Source organism: Haemorhous mexicanus, chromosome 3 (genome assembly GCF_027477595.1).
Source record: "Haemorhous mexicanus isolate bHaeMex1 chromosome 3, bHaeMex1.pri, whole genome shotgun sequence".
Lineage (NCBI taxonomy): Eukaryota > Metazoa > Chordata > Aves > Passeriformes > Fringillidae > Haemorhous > Haemorhous mexicanus.
The window spans coordinates 15,542,394-15,561,299 of NC_082343.1; the positions used below are offsets into that span (position 1 = coordinate 15,542,394).

At 37.4% G+C, this 18,906-nt stretch overlaps 1 protein-coding gene across 13 annotated transcripts in view; it reads right to left on the reverse strand.

The window, feature by feature from the left end:
- C1D (C1D nuclear receptor corepressor) overlaps positions 1-18,906 on the reverse strand; it is a 174,391-nt gene that overhangs the window by 154,061 nt on the left and 1,424 nt on the right. For 7 of the 13 annotated variants that reach the window (XR_009485690.1, XR_009485689.1, XM_059840963.1 and 4 more), the window contains exons 2-4: positions 11,084-11,230; positions 9,731-9,797; positions 9,182-9,237 (exon numbers count right to left, since the gene is read on the reverse strand). Coding sequence is in view for 11 of the 13 variants with exons in the window: in XM_059840963.1 (XP_059696946.1) it covers positions 9,182-9,237; positions 9,731-9,797; positions 11,084-11,230 (270 nt within the window). In the remaining 2 variants the exon portion in view is untranslated. Of the gene's footprint in view, positions 1-5,768; positions 6,318-9,181; positions 9,238-9,730; positions 9,798-11,083; positions 11,231-13,768; positions 14,271-18,906 lie in introns of those variants that run through there. The other 6 variants (XM_059840973.1, XM_059840968.1, XM_059840969.1 and 3 more) reach the window with 2 other exon arrangements.

Here is an 18,906-nt window from a genome sequence, read left to right on the forward strand (position 1 = left end):
ATGCCACATGTGAGTTAATTCCATCTTAGTTTAACTGGTACAAAACTAAATCCCAGCATGATCATAATGTAAATCAATTAGATACATATAAGAGCATCTGTGGTCTACATTCAGTATTTTAAAATCAGAAATAAATAAAGCTACATTAAAACAACACCGTTGAAAATGGCAAAGTTTTACTAGAGCTGCAATTCCTCAAATATTGTATGTTACAGAGCCCTGTCATCATCTGAGATATATTGAACTTTAATTTTTAAGCCCATATTCCTCCCTAAGCAATTTGTGGCCTCAGAATTGTACCAGGAGCTTCTCGTGCATGGCAAAACCAGAACATGAGCAGAGTTAGGGCCATACCCACCAAGCAGTTTGTGAGGTTACCTGGAGCCTTTATCTGGGTAAATTTTCAGTAAGATAACTTTTCTTTTTAATCTCCTAACAATGCATTTCGAATTTTCACCTCAGTGAAGGAGAATTATAATCTTTAGAAAAATATAGTTGGAAATTTTAAGCTGACATTCCAATGTGGCCTGTACTTTAAGCACCATGTTCTTCAGCAACTCTAAGAACTACTCAACCTTTCTGGTTTTTGGGGAATTCACTCATGGCAGAGACCAAACATGAAGAAGTCCAATACAAGTAGTTAAAACCTGGCAAAATTACAGACATCTGGGAACATATTACCATAAGAAGTTGAGGCACTGTGTGGGAGTAAGAATAGTAAGCCCTGTATATAAAAAAGGTAAACAAAGCTTAACAAATACTGTCAAAGCAGGAAGTAGAGTTTAACAAACAAAGAATTTCACTGGAAGTAAATATCTTAGTCCTGGTTTTGTTTCATAAAGACATTCATACCTACATAAAGCCAAATTCTCAGTTCTTTTGTACTGGATTTTTGCTACTGTGACCTTAATGAAATCAAGAGCTAAACTGACTTAAAGCAAAGAGAATTAAGCTTGTGATGTTATACAGAGTCTCCAACAATAGCATTTCAGTAACATGCACTTTGTATTGTTGAACACTGAACTTCCCGTCAACCAAGTGATCTATAACACACAGGTGAATGTGTAATGTGTACATCCTCAGACAGCAGCACCCCATGTGATTAACTGCCTTAAGGAATTGCTCTCTCCATGGAAACTTCACAGGAGAAAATGTTTTGTCTTGTGTCTGAGTTGGGGAGTAGGTCTGTCAGCCCAGCACAACAAATCAAAATGATTGCTTATGCTATCCAGCTTGTCAGTGTTTGTTACTAGGCATTTCTCCTTCTCACCTTTCAATAATGGAGACAGGAATTTTGTTAATTTAAACGACTCATTTGTTCCCATGGGGGCAAAAAACACTCAGGTGACAACAAACAAAAGCATTCTACAAATGCTACACCATATTCATGGAAATATCCATACCATGTGAGAGAATATACTCGCAGAACTCAGCAGTTGCTCATTTACTTTAACAGACTCTGCTGGCAAACAGCAGCTAAGAATTTACCCCTAGAATTAGTACTCTAACAAGGTACATTTGCAACTACATTTGAGTTTTACTTCTTTCCTGTCTGTTCTGGATCATTGTTATGAAGATACAGGCCCATAAATTGGAGGTGATCCTTCACTTAAAAATTAGTTTGTGGTTCATGTACTCTTTGGATATGCTCTCTAGGTACCTTTGACACCAAGACTGTCTTGATGTAAAGTTGGAACAATACAGAGCTGAATTAAATCCATTTTCTATCACTTAGACTTTAAATTTGTCCATGGAATGTGTCCACACTAGATTCAGAAAAAGCCTCTTGGCAATACTGAATTATCATACTGAATTGCTTCCATCAATTTGCTGGAGCTGCCAAATTGAAATGATGCATGTCAAGGCAATCCTACACTGAAAAGTAAAAGATAGCCTCTTAAATGTTCCATTTATAAAACTTTTTATTCACAGTCAAATTTGCTATCCCTTCTGAAATATATCGCTTTACAAATTGATTCCTTGCCATTACAATATTTCCATGCCATATTCACTCAGCTCAGTAATAAAAACAAGCTTTTGCTCTTTCCCCTTTGGTATAGCTGATGAAAACAGTGCAGTTCAAGGTCTGCTTCTCAGATCGCCAGCAGTAAATATTCCACAGATCTGTAATCTTTTGCTACAGGAAAGGTTAAAAGTCAGCAAAAAGATAGAGTGTTGGTTTTATCAATAAAATCTCACAAGTGTATCCCACTGGAAAGCAGAAACTGAAGGAAAAAAAAAACCCAAACAATCACTAATGCTAAGATGTAAGAGTGTTCTACAAAACAAAAGCATTCATGTGGACTTTCTAAAACTTTGTGTAAGAAACACTACTCAAAGCAGATTAGGAGAAAGAAAATTACACTGTCCCACTGCAGAACATAAATGCATTTTTTAACAAATATATATCATGTGTGATTCTAAAATGACAAACTGTATTTATTTTCTGTAACTGATGTAGCTTAACACCTTTTTTTTTAGTCACTAGCAAGTGAATGTCTAAGAAAGAGAAATAATAACATAAACTAATAATGCCCTGTTTTGACATCTTTACATCTCAGTTTAGGAGAAACTAATAACATGTATACATTTGGGGTGCAACCACTTTCAATTATTTTGGCACTTCTAAGTTGGAAACCTTGTGCCACAGGATCCACTTCCACCAATGTAACTCTACCTATGTTTCCAGTTACAGACTAGAGTTTGCTGTTGATGGCTCCCAAAAGTCTCAATACAAATCTTGATCTAGGTAACCAAGGTCTCTCCCTCTAGAGCTGCAGAAACAGGTCACCATCACTTCCTGGGTAATGTATGTCATTTACTATGAAAACTAGGATTTTTCTTTACATTTGTAATATTCCCAGCCCTGCAGTTAAAAACTGAGTATCAGTCTACCCTCTTAAACCCAAGAAAGTTCCTAATCCCAAGAAAATTTTGTTTGCTTAGCTTTTATAATTCCAGATAAATATGTTTGAGGAGATTTTCAATATAACTGCAACACTGATAGTTTTTGACAAAGCTCTATGCTAGCATTGACTTTCAAGGCCAGGAAAAATAAGATCACTTAATAAAAAACAAACTCATAGGAATGCAGTTCTCCAGGAATAAAAATACTGAAGGAGTAGAAATGAGCCTCGTTGATATGTTGACTTCCCAAGTCATATGGCAAGCACTTTTAAGGCTGGAAATTTAAGCCCTAGGAAAATTCCCCCTTTGTTCACAGCCACAGTAAACTCTCTGTCAGAGAAATGTTTTCGAGAACTAGATCTGTGGAAACTTCACACAGCTCAGAGAATACCTCAGTTCTCATGTCAGAGAGTAATTTTGTTACAGTGAAAATCTCCTTAATTGCTAAGACAGTTAATGCCAAATTGCTATTTTTATGCAGTTATTTGCCACTAACATGAGTGGGATTTAACATCCTGAGCTGCATTTTCATTTCTCTTCTGAAATATATTTTTGTGAACTTGGAAAATTCCTCATGCGACCTCATAGCAAGTTCTAGTCCCAGCTGCTAACTTCACATGCTCTCACCAACCTCACCACTTCCATGGTGCAAGGAGTGGAAAGAAAGAAAAGTTCAAAGAACTCATTAAATGTCTAAATCAAAACAAAATCTTTAACAAAGTAATCACTTCAATGATATAAAAATCACTTAGCATTCATAATCATGTTTTCAAGCTTCTTTCAATAGTGAATAATAAGCACAGGGTGAGGATTCTTCGTTTGTGGGGTATTTGTTTGTGTTGTGTTGTGTCAGAAAACCAAAGCTGTAATCCACACCATTAACAGCTGCATTGAATGATTTAAGGCTTAAAAAAAAAAATTACAAAATTGCACATGCTCTATCTATTTAAACTGTCCTATTACAAATGTCAAATACCTGAATACAATTAATTATGCCAGATGGACTTCTACCTCAGTAAGTCTCAGCTAATAGCCTTGAATTACTCTTGTTTAAACATTTACCAATGAAACCTGTGTACTTTACTGGACAATGAATTACGATCCTTTTCAGAAATTATCCTTTTAAAACAAAACCTATAATTGAAGTTTAAGAGGAAAATAATGTAATGGAAACATCCTCCAATCCCCTTTTAATTAACAGCAATGCACTTAAGTACAAACTGAGCTGCTCATTTCCTCAAGACAATGCCTCTCAAAGCAGACGTTATCTCCCAGAAAATTTCTATGTTAAAGGGCTCTGGTTTGTGCTACTTGAGACCATTTCTATCCTCCAACCATATTCCCCACTAGTCCAAAGAACACCTGATCTTTTTTTCTTTTTTTTAGATCAGTGGGTTTGAGATTAACATTTTGAACCTCGTGCTTTGTACATGCCGACCTCAACACTCACACATAGTCCATAAGTCTATTTATAACAGTCTAACACTGCCATTTGCAGTGACAGGTTGAAAGGGGTACAAGACAGGGCACATAGACTTCCAAACAAGCACCATCCAAACCTATTTAGAAGAACTGCTTCACATAAATGTGTTAGTTTTGATCAAGGACATACTTTGGGTCTTTTGAATTTTTAACCTTAACTAAACAAAAAAAACCCTCAAAAGACCAAAAAAACAACTCTCCCAACTCTCCAATTTTTTTTGGACTCCCAAATCCAACAGCTCCTTCATTTGACACAACCATGACATTAACCCGAAGAAACAAAGCACCATCATTTTAGCTTTTTCTAGGCTTTGACATGTATACTCACATCAGCAGTCCTGTGGATTTGAGGCAGCAAGGTTAGGTACCCACATCTAAATAGTTCTCTTGTTAGATGGATTGAAGGCATTGCTATTTACCTGAAGAGTTTATTGTAAACAAAAATATGTAAATTCATACCAGTCACTAAAAACGTTTCTAGACATGTAATGAGTTTAATAAAATTGTCTATGCACTGAGTTTTTCCTTTCAAATGTGTATTTTTAAATAATAATTAGGGAAAAAAACTTCATCTAAATACCTAATTCAGTTTAGTTCACACTCTCTATTGCCTACTGCAGTACAATGCCAAGGACAGCAACCACCCACTGAACACCATTCAGCTTGCAATACTAGAGCTTTGTGCTTATCATTTTACACTAACGACATTTCCCAAACACTTGTATGAACTGCTACCCATACTGCATTTTTTTGAGCTACATCATCTATTTTTCCTTTGTAATTGTTAATTCCTTGCTAATTGTTAAATAGCTTTTGGGCAGATAAGCTTTTGGGCTTTGCAATGCAGCATATTGAAAAGTGAACCCACCTAACACCCCACCCTTCCTAAACAACTAATCTTCACATTTTGAGAAAAAATTCAGTATTTCCAAGATGGAGCAGTAGTTTGTATTGCACCAGAGAATGCTTTCCCTGATGAAGACTTGAGAAACACCAATAGATGGCCATATTCTTACCACCCCAGAGCACATTTCTCCCAGCATTACCACTAAGCGATGAGCACTGCAGCCAAAATTCCATCAAGCTCCGGCATGTGCTGGTTCCTAATAGCCATCCCCAGCCTGCTCCTTTTCTTTGGACCCTAGAAGCTTCCCTTAGAGGATATCTCACTTTTCCACTGACTAGACACAGGGGCTTAGAGCAGAATCCGGCGTGTTTGCTTGTAGCCCTTGAAGCGCTGCTTTCTCAGAGGCAACAGAAATAAGGGAATATTGCACACCTTCAAGTTGAAAAGAGTTTTAACACAGTGAATAAACCTTACAAAACTTTAAAAATATGGCGTTTCACACAATGCTCTTTCATAAACACCACAGACTGGATAGCAGTGTTTGAAACTTTTTAATATTGAGGAGATTGAGAACATAAAAAAAAAAGTGTCAATAAATCATTTTAAAAATTGAATTCATAGGCATTATAAACAAAACATCACTAGTATTTATTACCAGCAAGTATATATCAGATCATTATCATTTGAGTAATGAAAAGTTCAATGTGCATCAAATGGCACTTTTAGATACACATTAAATGCAATCACCTCAGTGACAAATGTTCTGGAAAAAATACAGTCTTGTAAAATTTATAAGTATAAATTAATCTGTTATACAGCACTTCTATAGGAGATGCATGCAGTATGCAAAACATTTCCAAGTAAGTTCTAGGTGTCTGCAATTCTTATTAGGGGAAAAAAAGATTTAGTCCCTCTGTCTCTTTTTTCCTTTATCAGGAGTTTTGGAAATATGTTCATTTTCTGCATTTGGTTCCCAGAGTGCATTTTTTACAAATCTAGAGGCAGCTCCTTTATCAAGTTTGGATGCCTTTTTCTTGTCTGCTATTTCTTTGACCTTGTTCATGTATGTTCTTATTCTCTCCTAGGGAGAAAAAAGAAAAAGGAAAAGTATTTCAAACCATTCTCCCAAGATTACTGCTAAAATGAATCGATGAGTAGAAGTTTTCCACACTGTACACTTCTAGAACAATATTACCTAGAAGAATAGTATTACTTAAATAAATATACCAGGCCCTTTGCAAACTTGAGACTTCCCTTTAGCATATTTTCCATCACAGGTACCTACCACACCATCTGCATGACACCCGCTGTAACAGGAACACAAAGTCCTACAGAGATGCAGACTCTGCATCTAATTTGCAGAGATATGGGAACTGTTCTTGCAAGCAAAGTTAGAAAATAAAATACTGAACTCAGTTCGGAGTCTGACCTACCTAAGATGCCAAAATAATACTTAGGTATTTGACACATTTATGGATGCATCATACTACCTGACTACTGTCCACAAAAAAAAAAATTAATCAAGTCCAAGCAAAGCTAAAAAGGCATCTTACACAAAATCGAAGATGGTACAAGCATCACACATGCTTGTACCCCAGTAGTTTAGGGCTTAAGTTCCTGAAACAGTCAAGAGGTCCTATTAAAGAACTTAGGTAGGGCAACCTAAATTTCCAGCCTGAATTTCTAGCCATATCAGAAGTTCATTTTATGGCCACAAATAACAATACAGGCCATCTCCAGGGAAAAGGGCATATTTATATGACATATCTTAGCCTACCAGTTATTTGGTGTTTATGGTTTGGGGTTTTTTTGACCAAATCATGACTTGGACTCAGCCCCACAGAAGTATACCCTCCCAGCTTAACAATCTCATTTATGTGCCTACTCATCCTCATCTGCTCCTGCAACAAATAAAGAAAATTACTTTGAGAGCTGCTTAGAAATTACTAAGCAGCTTTAAGATGAGAATCCCCCTCTGATAAGTGCCTGCTTCTCTTCACTGACAAGGGAGTACACTTACAGTAACTCTGCAAAATATTTAACAATTTGGTTTACAGATTTCAGGTCTACATATTTAGCCTAATATAGCCTTTAACTGTTAGGGCCTTCGGATGTTACGTACAAACAACAGTAACATACAAACAACAGTAACATACATACACACACACATATATGTAGTGCTCTACCTGATACCTGAATTATGAATGTGGATTAAGAGAACACGTGTAGATACTGCTAAAATAAATTTTCATATGTAACCCACACATTTCTCACAGGCACTGCCACCTCTTTGAATCTGGAACAAAAGTTACAAGACTTACACTACCGAACTGATTTTCAACTCTTCAATGATCATTTTAAGCAACCGTCAAAAACTTGGCTACTCCTTCTGTATCAAAAACACAGCTTTAACAAGGAGGGCTTTACAGGGTCTGAAATCATGATCAGCCGTAATATTTCTTTGGCGACTGAGATGGCTAATGAGAACAGATGGCAAACCTACATGTATTAGCAAGGGAAAAAAGAGCTGGAAAATGTCAACTTGACAAAAGAAATTAATTCTGATAGCCTGAGTGTGAGTTTTATTATTACAGTTTGAATACCTGTATGTACACAAGGAGAGCAATTCTACAAACAAAATAATCATGACAGAACAGTCTTTTTTAATTCCCTTTCCACATGAATAAGAACATTACAATGTCGTTGGAAGGAAGAAATGTGCGTTCAGTCAACCTTGATACTTGCAAAAGGAAGAGACCTGAGTAACAAACTAGGCTATGAAAATATTCACTCTTTCTTCAGAGTTAAAACAGCAGTCGTGAAGCAAAATACAAACATAAAATATCCACAGCAGCAGAGATAAAATTTCTTAGTATCACTAAATTAACACAATATTCAGACACTATATAATATAGGAGAAACAAAAAACTGACAGAAAGCTCATGAAGTATTAACTGATGCATTTTTTAATATGATATACAGTCTAGACTACTGAAAACCTCACAAATTTTAAAACAGAAGTATTCTTGTTATTCAGGCTAGCTTTCCACATTTTTAGTCCTCTCTCCCATTCCACTGGTTATGTAAGGATTACATTTAAGCTAACTATTTTACATCTGCTGAGATTTAATATTTTCATTTATTCAGGAATTAAAATGAGTAGTAAGAAGTTTTGATTTCTGTTTTTTCTTCAGGCTAAATTATTCAGGTTTTTTAAGTCAGCAGAATTTTCAAGATAGCTGGTTTTCTATACTGTAGTCAGGCATCTAAATGGAATATAAAGACTAAACTGAAGATTTATTATAGGTCGTAAATATGTCACTAATGCAGAATTACTGGACAATACACATACAACTGGAGCCAAAAAAGCTTTTAGCTTTGTTGCTGAACTGGATTCTTTACAGCTGAGAAAATGAATTATTGGAGGGCTTGGAAGGTGGAGGGGGACACTTTCCCATCTTCGCTAGTAAATCAACCACACTGTACTTTTAGAGTCATACAAAAGCAAGAAAAGGCAGCCTCAGAGATTAACATGATTCCAAGTATTTATAAGAAAAAAAATGCCATACTGGAAGTTATAAATTATTATCAGGCCTGTAACATTTTTCCATTTAACAGATACAAGTGAAAAGCTGTCCTGCACAGAATCCAATTCTCGACCAAAGGTGGAAAAAAAGAAAAGATAAGATGATATCATTCATCATCTTTTTCTAATTTCAGCAGACTCTACAACTTTACTTTAAACAGTACTGTTTGAAAGTAAAAAAATTACTTTCTTAATTTAGAGAGCCCAGCAGGGCATATAAATAGTTATATAACACCATGTAGCATATGCATGCTATTAGAGCAATGTATCATTTTTAAATATAGATTTAAACATTTTTAAACTTCCATTTGGCCTAACCATCCTGCACAAGTAGGACACATGCAGTGTAAGCAACTCACCAGCTCTTTTTTCACTGGATGTTCCTTCGGATTGATACCCTGGGTAGCCAGGTATACTACAAGAAAAAATCAAGACTGTTTTGAAACTGAAGGCTGTCTATCTAGGGACTGAGGACCCTATCAAGCAGTCACATAGGAAAACCAAAGCTTCCACACAAAATCATTAATAAGAATTGTTAACAGTGTCATTAAGTATCTGACAGACTATTATTATTAAATATTGCAGCTAAAATACCCCCAACAACTAAAATGGTTAAAATTTAACAACTAAAACGGTTAAACTTTCAGTCCTTTAAGGAACAGAAAAGGCTGCCACAAAGGAACCAGAAACATACTCATGCATGTACAAAATAGGCTTTTTTAAATATAGATTTTTGATTCAGAATTTCAACATCATTTACCCTATGGATGGCAATAATGTGGATCCTCAAGGTAATTACAAGTTTTTAATTCTTTGGCTATGAGATATGATTATTTAGTGTTTGTGGCTGTCTAGACGTTTGAATGGTAATCATAAATACTATGTTTTTCTTTATACCACATACTTACCCCAGAACATAGAATTTAATGCGTACACTGAAACCAAATCCAGCTTTGCTTGCTCAAGAGGATCTAACTAGAATGAAAAAAAAAAAAAACCATATTTGAAGATTTTTAAGCAAGATATGCACAAATTGTGGTAATGTGCACATTTTATATATGCAAATGTATTAATAAAAGAATACCCACTGAAGGAGCACGTTTTTGCATCACAAGTTCACTGAGGTTGTGTTTATGCCTTATTTCCATGCCATCACAGGACCATTCATTCTTTCCTCTCCAAGAATTCATGTAATTCTCCCAGTCTGAAGTTAAACGCCACAGTCCCATACAACCAAAAGCACAATCCCTTAGCATGTAGCTCTTGGACTACTCCCACAGTCAGAAATTAAGTCCCCATTTTTCCACAGAAATTTAATAGTTGTTGCTATCAATGGAAGGGGGAAAAAAAAGTTTTAAAGTTGCTGAAACACAAACATCAATATACAATCAATGAATGCCAACATGACACATGGCAGACTGTGTCTTCAATGCATGTCAGAATACTTATGGATATACAAAGGAAGAATAAAGGTAATGAAAGTGTTTTTGTTTCCCTTGACTGTCTAAGTCAATTTATTATTTTAGTCCTACACAACTTCCAGAAACTCTGATAACATCATTGTAGAGCTCTAGTTCTAACATGGATACTGTCAAAAGACCAGTGTTGTCAAGACTGTTTTCTTCATAATTTATTTGTGTTAGAAATCCTCACAGGATAAAGAAGTTCCCTCATGTGTTGCCTTTTTCTTGCCCTACAGAAATAAATTACACATTAGGCTTTAAATGTTAGAAGACAGAGATGCTTATATGAAATTCTCAGGCACTACCTTGCTCTGATAAAAAGCCACATTTTGCAGACTTATAGCATAGCTAGAGGAGACAGCTCACGTTCTGCAAGTCTAGAGTTCTGGAATCAGATCAATTCTCACTTCTGCCAGTTCACTTTCACATCCTGCTGGGTACACCAGTTCCATTCAGTTTGCTGTGAAAAAGTCTCAGTCAAAAATGTGAGTGACCTCTCCATTATGGACGAGCATGTTAAGGAAGGTCAGGAATAAGCTATAATGTCCCTGAGTGAGTCCCTGACTCACTGGTAAAGTTATCACTTATCAGCTTGGAAGAGCTTGTGTTGCTTGCTGAGCTTGTAAGACCATCCGGATTTCTTAGAAATGTAAGGACTTAACAGTGCCAAGCGTACGAGTGTCATTTTTGTTATTTCTCAGTGCAGTGACTGGCCTGACAGAGCCTTTTATTTCAGTTCAGGCTCTCAAGTATTTGTATATTAACAAAGAAAAGAATTTCAAAAGGAAGATAACTTACCTTTTGCGAAAGGTCACTCCTAGAAACTGACATCATTGTCTTCAGCATCTCATCTACAGAACCAAGACACTTTTCAAATGCTGTGAGATAATCATGAATTTCAGTGGGGTATTCTTCCATGTTATTATCATCTTCTGACATTTCCATCTGGAAAGTGGAAACAAAAATAATAATCCTTTTCATTAAGTACCTACAGACTGTAGGTACTTAGACTGCAATTTACAACACAAAGCACTAGCATTCATTCATCAAACATTATAAGAAATGCCTACATGTGAAGAGTTCTTGCAGATAATGCCAGCAGCAACGCTTTTAAAGGTTCTGCAATTTCAGGGATATCTCCTAACTCCTGTGCAAAATGGCATGAAGGAGCATTTCAATTTACACGACTTTAGTACCTATTCTTGCAAGAGTCCTAAAACAGTATTTAGCTTTTATGATCTGTGATAGAAAGAAATTATTTGCAAGTTTAAAAGGAGTGTTCTATAAATCACACTATATAAACAGCTACACCAAGCAGTAGGCAGGACACCAGGAAAAACAAAACCAAAACTAACTAACTAACAAAAAAAACCGCAAACCACAAACCAAACCAATGGGGATACAGCTTCAGTCTGTCTTAGGAAGAAACGTTACTTCAGTACCAGTTATATCATGGTCAGTTCATTTAGGAGTAGGTCCAAAAAATTCTTCTTGTGAACCCTGTATCCAGCTTTCTGAAGTCCCTATGGGGTATTATAATCCCCAATATAACTCTACCTGTAACAAAGCTGAGTTGATTTTGGGATTTCAGAATACTCTTGCAATCTTGTCAACACAGCAACTAGGAAATTAGCTGTGAAAAACGCCAAAGCACCCCTTTTTTGTTCCCAGAATTCATAGTACCACAGTATGGCTACTGCCAAGCCATCTGGCTGCAGGTTTATAATCAATATCTTTAATTCCTCTCAAATCATAAATCAGGTGTTATCTTGGGGAGTTAATTACTTAGAGCTATGTTATTTTCTACAACATCTACTGAGCAACAACTTTTTGAATGTTCTAAGGAAAGAAGAGAAGAAATATGTAATTTTTCCAGCCTATTTGGTGAGCTGAATCAAGAAAAGTGGGAACACCTGGATCACTGCAGACTTTTCTTAGACTCAGTGTGATAATCCCACTCCCCAGGCGCTGAGTACAGAGGGAGGGAACAGAAATCAAAGAGACTGCACTTTATCTATGAACACCAAGCCACACAGTCAGTACAAACAGCAAAGAGCTGTCACATCACTGCAGTTTGTTTTAGATAACAATTTGATCTTTCCCTTTCCCTGGCAAGAGCATGGGATGTGTGAGAGAGGTTTATTTTTATTTATATTGTCTCTTGGAGGTCAAAAAGGAAGACAATTGGGAGAAAAAATTGGTGGAGCTACTCAAGCTTGTCTGCAACTTCAGTTTTAACCACACCACACGATTTCAGAAATATGATCAGGCAGTTAACAAGCCCAGTTTCACTGCTATTGTTTGCGCAGTTAAGAATTATAATCCTACTCAGCTGCATGACTGCTCATCCTGGTCAGAGCTGGTTTTCACACTGAGTACAGAATCACAATGCCAACCATGCTAAAGGTCCCCTCCCCACCCCAGCATGCAACCCCCACACCACACACATAAGTATTACTTCTGTGACAGCTATGGCAGACTCAAGGAAGAAAGCTGAGCTGGATCCACAAGATGCTGCCCACAGAAAGGCAAAATACCAATACAATTATTTCTGACATTCACAATAACGCTTTTTGTGTTTCGTTCTACCCTCCTGGCCACCTGCTTTATAATCTGCCATGTTAGGTTGATTAAAAGGGTTCAGAAACAATGTTTGTTGTTAACTTTTGGTCATATAATACAGCATTAAAAACCCCTCAAAACTACAAAAGAAACTAGATTTTCTTGGTCGTTAATACAGCCAAGTTTGGTTAGAAGGTGTCTGTCAACACATGTTCCCTTCACTTACACAAACAGGGAGAGGGGTAATCCAATCCAACAATCACCTGCAGTACTTTCCATCACTGCAGTACTTAACCTACTATGGTCTTGATTTGATAGGCAGGCATGAACATAGTGATAAATTCCAACTTCTCTCTCCCCCTTAATCAGTATATCCAGCACCAGCAAGAATAAACAAGAGAACTAACAAAAACCTATAGCAAGTATGTGTTACCAAAATTAATTGGAGCTGGCTTACAAGGATAAGCAGTCACATATTTGAAATTTTTTTCAGTATACCAAGTTAGACTTAAGAAATAAGACAGAAGAATGGGAACATAGAAGGAAAAGATAACAAATACGGTCTGAAATACATTTTGCTATCATTGCTGTCTCATGAACCAGAAAGAATTATGTAAATATCCTCAGTAAATATCCTCATACTTACTGAGTACTTACTCGACACTATTAGCAAGGAAATGGAAAAATCTGCATCAGTGTCTTGGTTTGAAAGGCAGGTGTCTACCAAGGAAGGCAGGAACCTCCCTCAGAACAGAAAAATATGACCCACTTCCCTCCAAATTATTATAAATTTGAAATTAAGGGGATTTCAGGCAAAGATATGGGAAAGGAATAATGGACCTTTACTAGTATGCATATGGATTAGCAGGCAAACAAAAACAACAATGGCAGAACACAAAAACACCAAACAGAACCACAAACCCAGTCGCAGCCTCTCTCGGCTGTCGGACGCTTTCCCCTTCGGTGCAGTTCCGGTCACAGCCGGCAGGGGCGCTGGTGGATCCCGGCCGGGCGGGGGGGGATCCCAGCGCCTGCAGGGGGAACTGCGGCGCGAGCGCAGTCGCGTCTCCCTCACGCGGTAATGCCGGGTGGGCTGGATGGCGAAGTGGGCTGCAGCAGGAACCTCGGAGCGGCGGCAGGGACTGCAGAGGCAGGCACACCCACGCGGCAAATTAGCAGGAGCTTTGGGGTGTCGGGTGGACACGGGGTGCTGGGTAAGAGTGTAGCAAAAAAGCCCGAGGCAGCGTCAGAAAACAGAGACTCTGGGCAGCAGCAGCCTGGCTTCTCTGCAGCAGCTGCCACACGCAGCCGGGGAGACGTGCCCTCCGGGAAGGAGAGGGTCGGGTCCCGGTTTTTCCCTGAGGCACCCGAGTAGATGGTGAGGGTCCTTTCCAGTCGGATCGCGTGTTAATTAGGTCCCAGTTCATCAGCTGCTCTTACGAGCAAAGGCTCACCTGCGGTGGGAGGACAGCGACCACAGACCGGCTGTCCCTCTGTCCCTCCGAGAGAGAGAGAGAGAGAGAGAGAGAGAGAGAGAGAGAGAGAGATGCCGGGACGAAGCCCAGCCCCTCACATCCCAGCCAGCATCTCACCATATCTCTGCCCTTCCCAAGAAAAAGCCCCTCAGGTAAGAGAGCAGCCAGCCTCACCCTTCCCCCACCTTGGCCATTTCTTTTGTCTCTCATAAGTATCGGTTGTTATAGTCTCTTACCACAAATGGGACGAAATTCCATGGGAGAAAGAAAGAAAAAAGAACAGGAAAAATCTTAACCTCCAACAATCGAACTTCAATGGAACAAGGCTGCCCTATAGCCTGTGTACAGAACCCTTCAGTGATCAGTCTGCTGCTTCTGCCTGGGGAGCAGGAAGAAACTGTTAAACTTGTGTTTTCTGTTCACTTCAAGAAGAGCTAGCAAGTTCCTACTCCTGCTGTGTAGGGACTTCTGTCTTTTCATTACACTGTTGTTTCAGAATAACTAATCTCTAAGCACGATATACATGCCAGCAACGAGGCAAAAGTCAACAGCCTAAAATAATTTTGGTAACCTTAACAAGAGCAAACTACATTAAAAACGTGGTACACTAGAAACTCCACAAAACTGTTTCTGCCAAAATCAACACAAGGGTTGTGTACTCACACCTGCACAACGACAAAGCCAAGGATAGCAGGGAACTCCATGACTCTCTAAACATACCCGAAAGCTATGCTGCCCTCAGTAGTTATGTTTCAGTTATAAAATAACAAACAAATTTTTCCTCAAAGTTCTTCAAATGTTTTTTCTGTGTATTTTGAATAAGCAAAAACTTAAGTCAGACGCTGAAGACAATGTTAATTAGACAGATTTTCTTATTTGAATTTACTGACTTTCAACCAGATTTTATTTGGCACTGAGTTCTCAGTTTAAAAATTAAGGATAGTAGAAATATTCAGATAAGAGAAGTAATGAAAAATTCTATCTAGGTAAGCAATGCAAACAATGGGGAATTCTAAAGGAAATAAAACAGAATCTTCATTATCAAACAGTAAGACCTATGAGGATAACACATAACCTGTGGTTGTGTTACAATTGTAACACTTTAAAAGATCTTAAATTTTTAGAATGAAAAGAAAGGTTCATAACCCATAAACATAAAATACAAAATAAATTGACTACTTTGATTAAGGACATGGAGGCAAAAAAACCAATTTAAAATGTTGTACAACTTCCTAATGCCAACTAACCAGAAACAAATTTCCCTTTTAATAACCCTGAGCTGCCATGTAATTTTTGGGGAAAAAACCCATAGGAACATGTATTTGAGGAAGAAAAGGACTTTAGATTGCAAAAGTAAACGATTTTCATGAGAAAATTTATGCATTGCATTTAGGTCTGTTTAAAAAAATGTTTATTGTGGTACAAAAATAGGTACAAAATTTCTGAATATTCTGAAATTTCTGAAAAATTCTGAATAAATTCTCATTTATTCAGAAAGACGACTGCATTTTCTGCTTATAACACAAGGAACACCTTGTTCTTTTTGCAGTCAACATACCAATATACTGTAAACCAAAGTAGGTAATACAAATGCAAAAAGGGAGGAAAATATCAGACATTATTAACAAACCACAGAAAAGACACAAAAATGAAAAGGAGAAAGAGAAAATATATCATCTTCTGCAGACTCTATAAAAACAACTACACAGGTGACAATCAAAAGCAGTTTGCTGTAGTGTTAACATGTCTATTGATCTAAGATACAACCAAGTTAAATGCCATATGAAAGTATTTTAAATAAAAACAAACAATACAGATGGTTGTGGACAATACTACTAGCATACTGCAGTCAATTTTCAGGTGGCTTTTATAAATAATATTTTAATATATCTAGAGGTGATTTAACACAAGCCTTTGAAAGCAATGGCCAGCTGGCTTAAAAAGCAAAACCAAACCTCCCTTCCTGCTCACACCCCCCTCTGCCTCCAGCAAAGCCCTGACGTACTGGAAGATATAAACTCTAATTAGGCCATAAGTACCTCTATGAGAGATTTTGCTGAAGATACATGGTGAACATAGTAGAAGCTACACGCATCCGTCAACAAGGCAATAAGAAACCACTTAAGCAGAAATGAAAAATGCTCAGTGTTAGCATCATGCACATGGTTTTCAACTGGAATTAAAACTGCAAGTTTGGGATAAAAATGGTGTATTTGAAATATTTTGAAACATGTAAACAGAAAACAAAAAGCGATTTAGCATTCTGCTAAATGTTGAAATTCACTCATCATGTCAATTCTTGCGTATTCCTTAAAGACTAAAAGGCCTTTTTTTCATACTTAGCTCAGATCCTTTATTTTTTCAGATTTTTCACCTATTAAAAATCAGATTAGGTAATTAGATTATTTCTTCTTTTCATGGATATTTACTGATTGCAGAGATGAAAAAAACAAACTAGAGAAAACAAAAGCAAACCCAAAACCTTTCAGTGAGGACACATAAAATTGCTCTCAAATTCAAAATAAACACATGAACATCATCAATATGACAAACCATCTCTGTCAGGTCCTGAAAACTGGCACTCTCCTCCCTCTTGTGAGTTCTGACTCACAACCTGCAGTGAATGCAGTCGATGTGCAAGTGCAGCAAAGTGTAACTTCTACTCTAACACCGTAGCTTACTGCTGTGGCTGTAGGGCAACAGAACAATGAGCATTTTAAATTTAAAGCTACCAGAGATGAGGATTAAGTTCTTTGGCCACAAACCTCCTTAGGGCAGAGAAATCCATGTTTGCAAAGTTCTGAGTATGGAAGGCTCTAATCTGTGACAGACACGTATTATTGCTCATAATAAATAATTACCTGCCCACTAGTCATCACTGTGCCCACAAGCCTGCTTTGCTTTGTCCTTTCAAGCCTGCTTGGGGCAGCTGGATAGCAAATCTAGTACAATTAGAGCACTCTTGCAATGCCAACTCACAATCCTGTTTGCAAGAAAGATTTCCATTGCAAAAGTAAAAAAAGCCTACAATGAAATATCAGGTATATACCAGTAGGCTTATCTTGATCCCCTTAAAAATATCCCAACTCCAGCCACAGCAGTTAAGCAGGGCATAATTTGCACTATAGTACAACTGGTGAACAGCCCTCAAGAAATCCCTGCCTTCAAAGCCAGGCTCCATCCACCAAAAAAATCCTGCACAGAGCCATCCTACAAAACAGCTTACACCTATCAATCTTTTGCTGATGCCACTGAGTCACTTGAGCTTCAGAGGATTTGCAAGGTTTATTCTTATCTGTTTTAAAAGATTAAAATTTTAAGGGAGACAATAGTATTATAGGTTCATTTACACTTCAGCCAATATTGGATATCCCACGGGAAAACAGTTAGCTTGGATTAAACATCCCCCATTCACCACAGCCCCATCTATACCCACTCATGTAAACCTTCAACACCATCTGCACAATTCTTAAAACACTTTTACTCTCTGTAATAAACTGTCCCAAATTCCACATCTAGGATGACACCGTGGTTTCTTTTTCTGAACAAATCCAATATAACCTTTCTTCTTGTTCAGCTCCAACCCATCAGTACACCCAGAATAAGTACAATAATAAAATCAGCTTTCTTCAGGTATGTGCAGAACACTTCTTCATGAGAGGTTTTCATAAAAGCTCCCACATTCAGATATGCTGCCACACTTCAGTTCAAGTTCACTCTGAAGTGATACTAAATTTGTGTCTCTAAACTGGTCTTTAAAACATATGCTTTTCTTGGCAGTGAACCTACCAGGAACTTTTTGTGCAGCAAAAGACTGTCTCCTTGGACAAATCAGTTTACACACAGTGGGGACAACAATCAATACTGAATACTCCTGTTCTACCAAATTTCCAGCAAAAAGGAAATTACCTGCCTGTAGTTTGCACCTTCTGTATACTTGTAAACTGTGGAGAGTTTATTACTTCTAAAACCTGCTGCCACACTCCACTGATATCAGTACCATGAATACGAATATCCAGAATTAAAGCCAAGAGGTTTTTTCCAATCCTTTTCAACTGCTCACCTAGTTTCCTTTAGCCACTGGTTCCACAATACATGAAAAAGCACTTCCCTTTACTAGAATGCAATTTTCTGTATTTGCAATTTGTGTAGTGCCTCTCTGTACTATTTTGAACAGTAATTCAAATTGTATTTTTGGCTGTTTTTTATTTGGCTGTGCTAACTATTACTTTTATTTGGCTGTTCACTATTAGAAGCATGTTTACCCATTTTTTGGTTCAATATAATTTAGTAATTGTGGAATGTTTGTGTTCTTAGCATCAATTTTACTGATGCGGGAAAAAAACATCTACCTGAAGCTATGGTGGCCAGTCCACTCTGGTGTACTGTTTATTTATTTAGAGGAAAAGCAGACCACAGATGAAAAAACAATACTAAAAATTCAAAGAGAAAGGCACTTATCATAAGGGTTTATGTGACTTGTACACTGCTTTTATGACACGAAGCCTGAAGATTCTACCAATTTCAAGTTTCTCATACTCTGGAGAAGAGCCTTGGGTTGAGTGTTTTCTCATCTCTTTACCA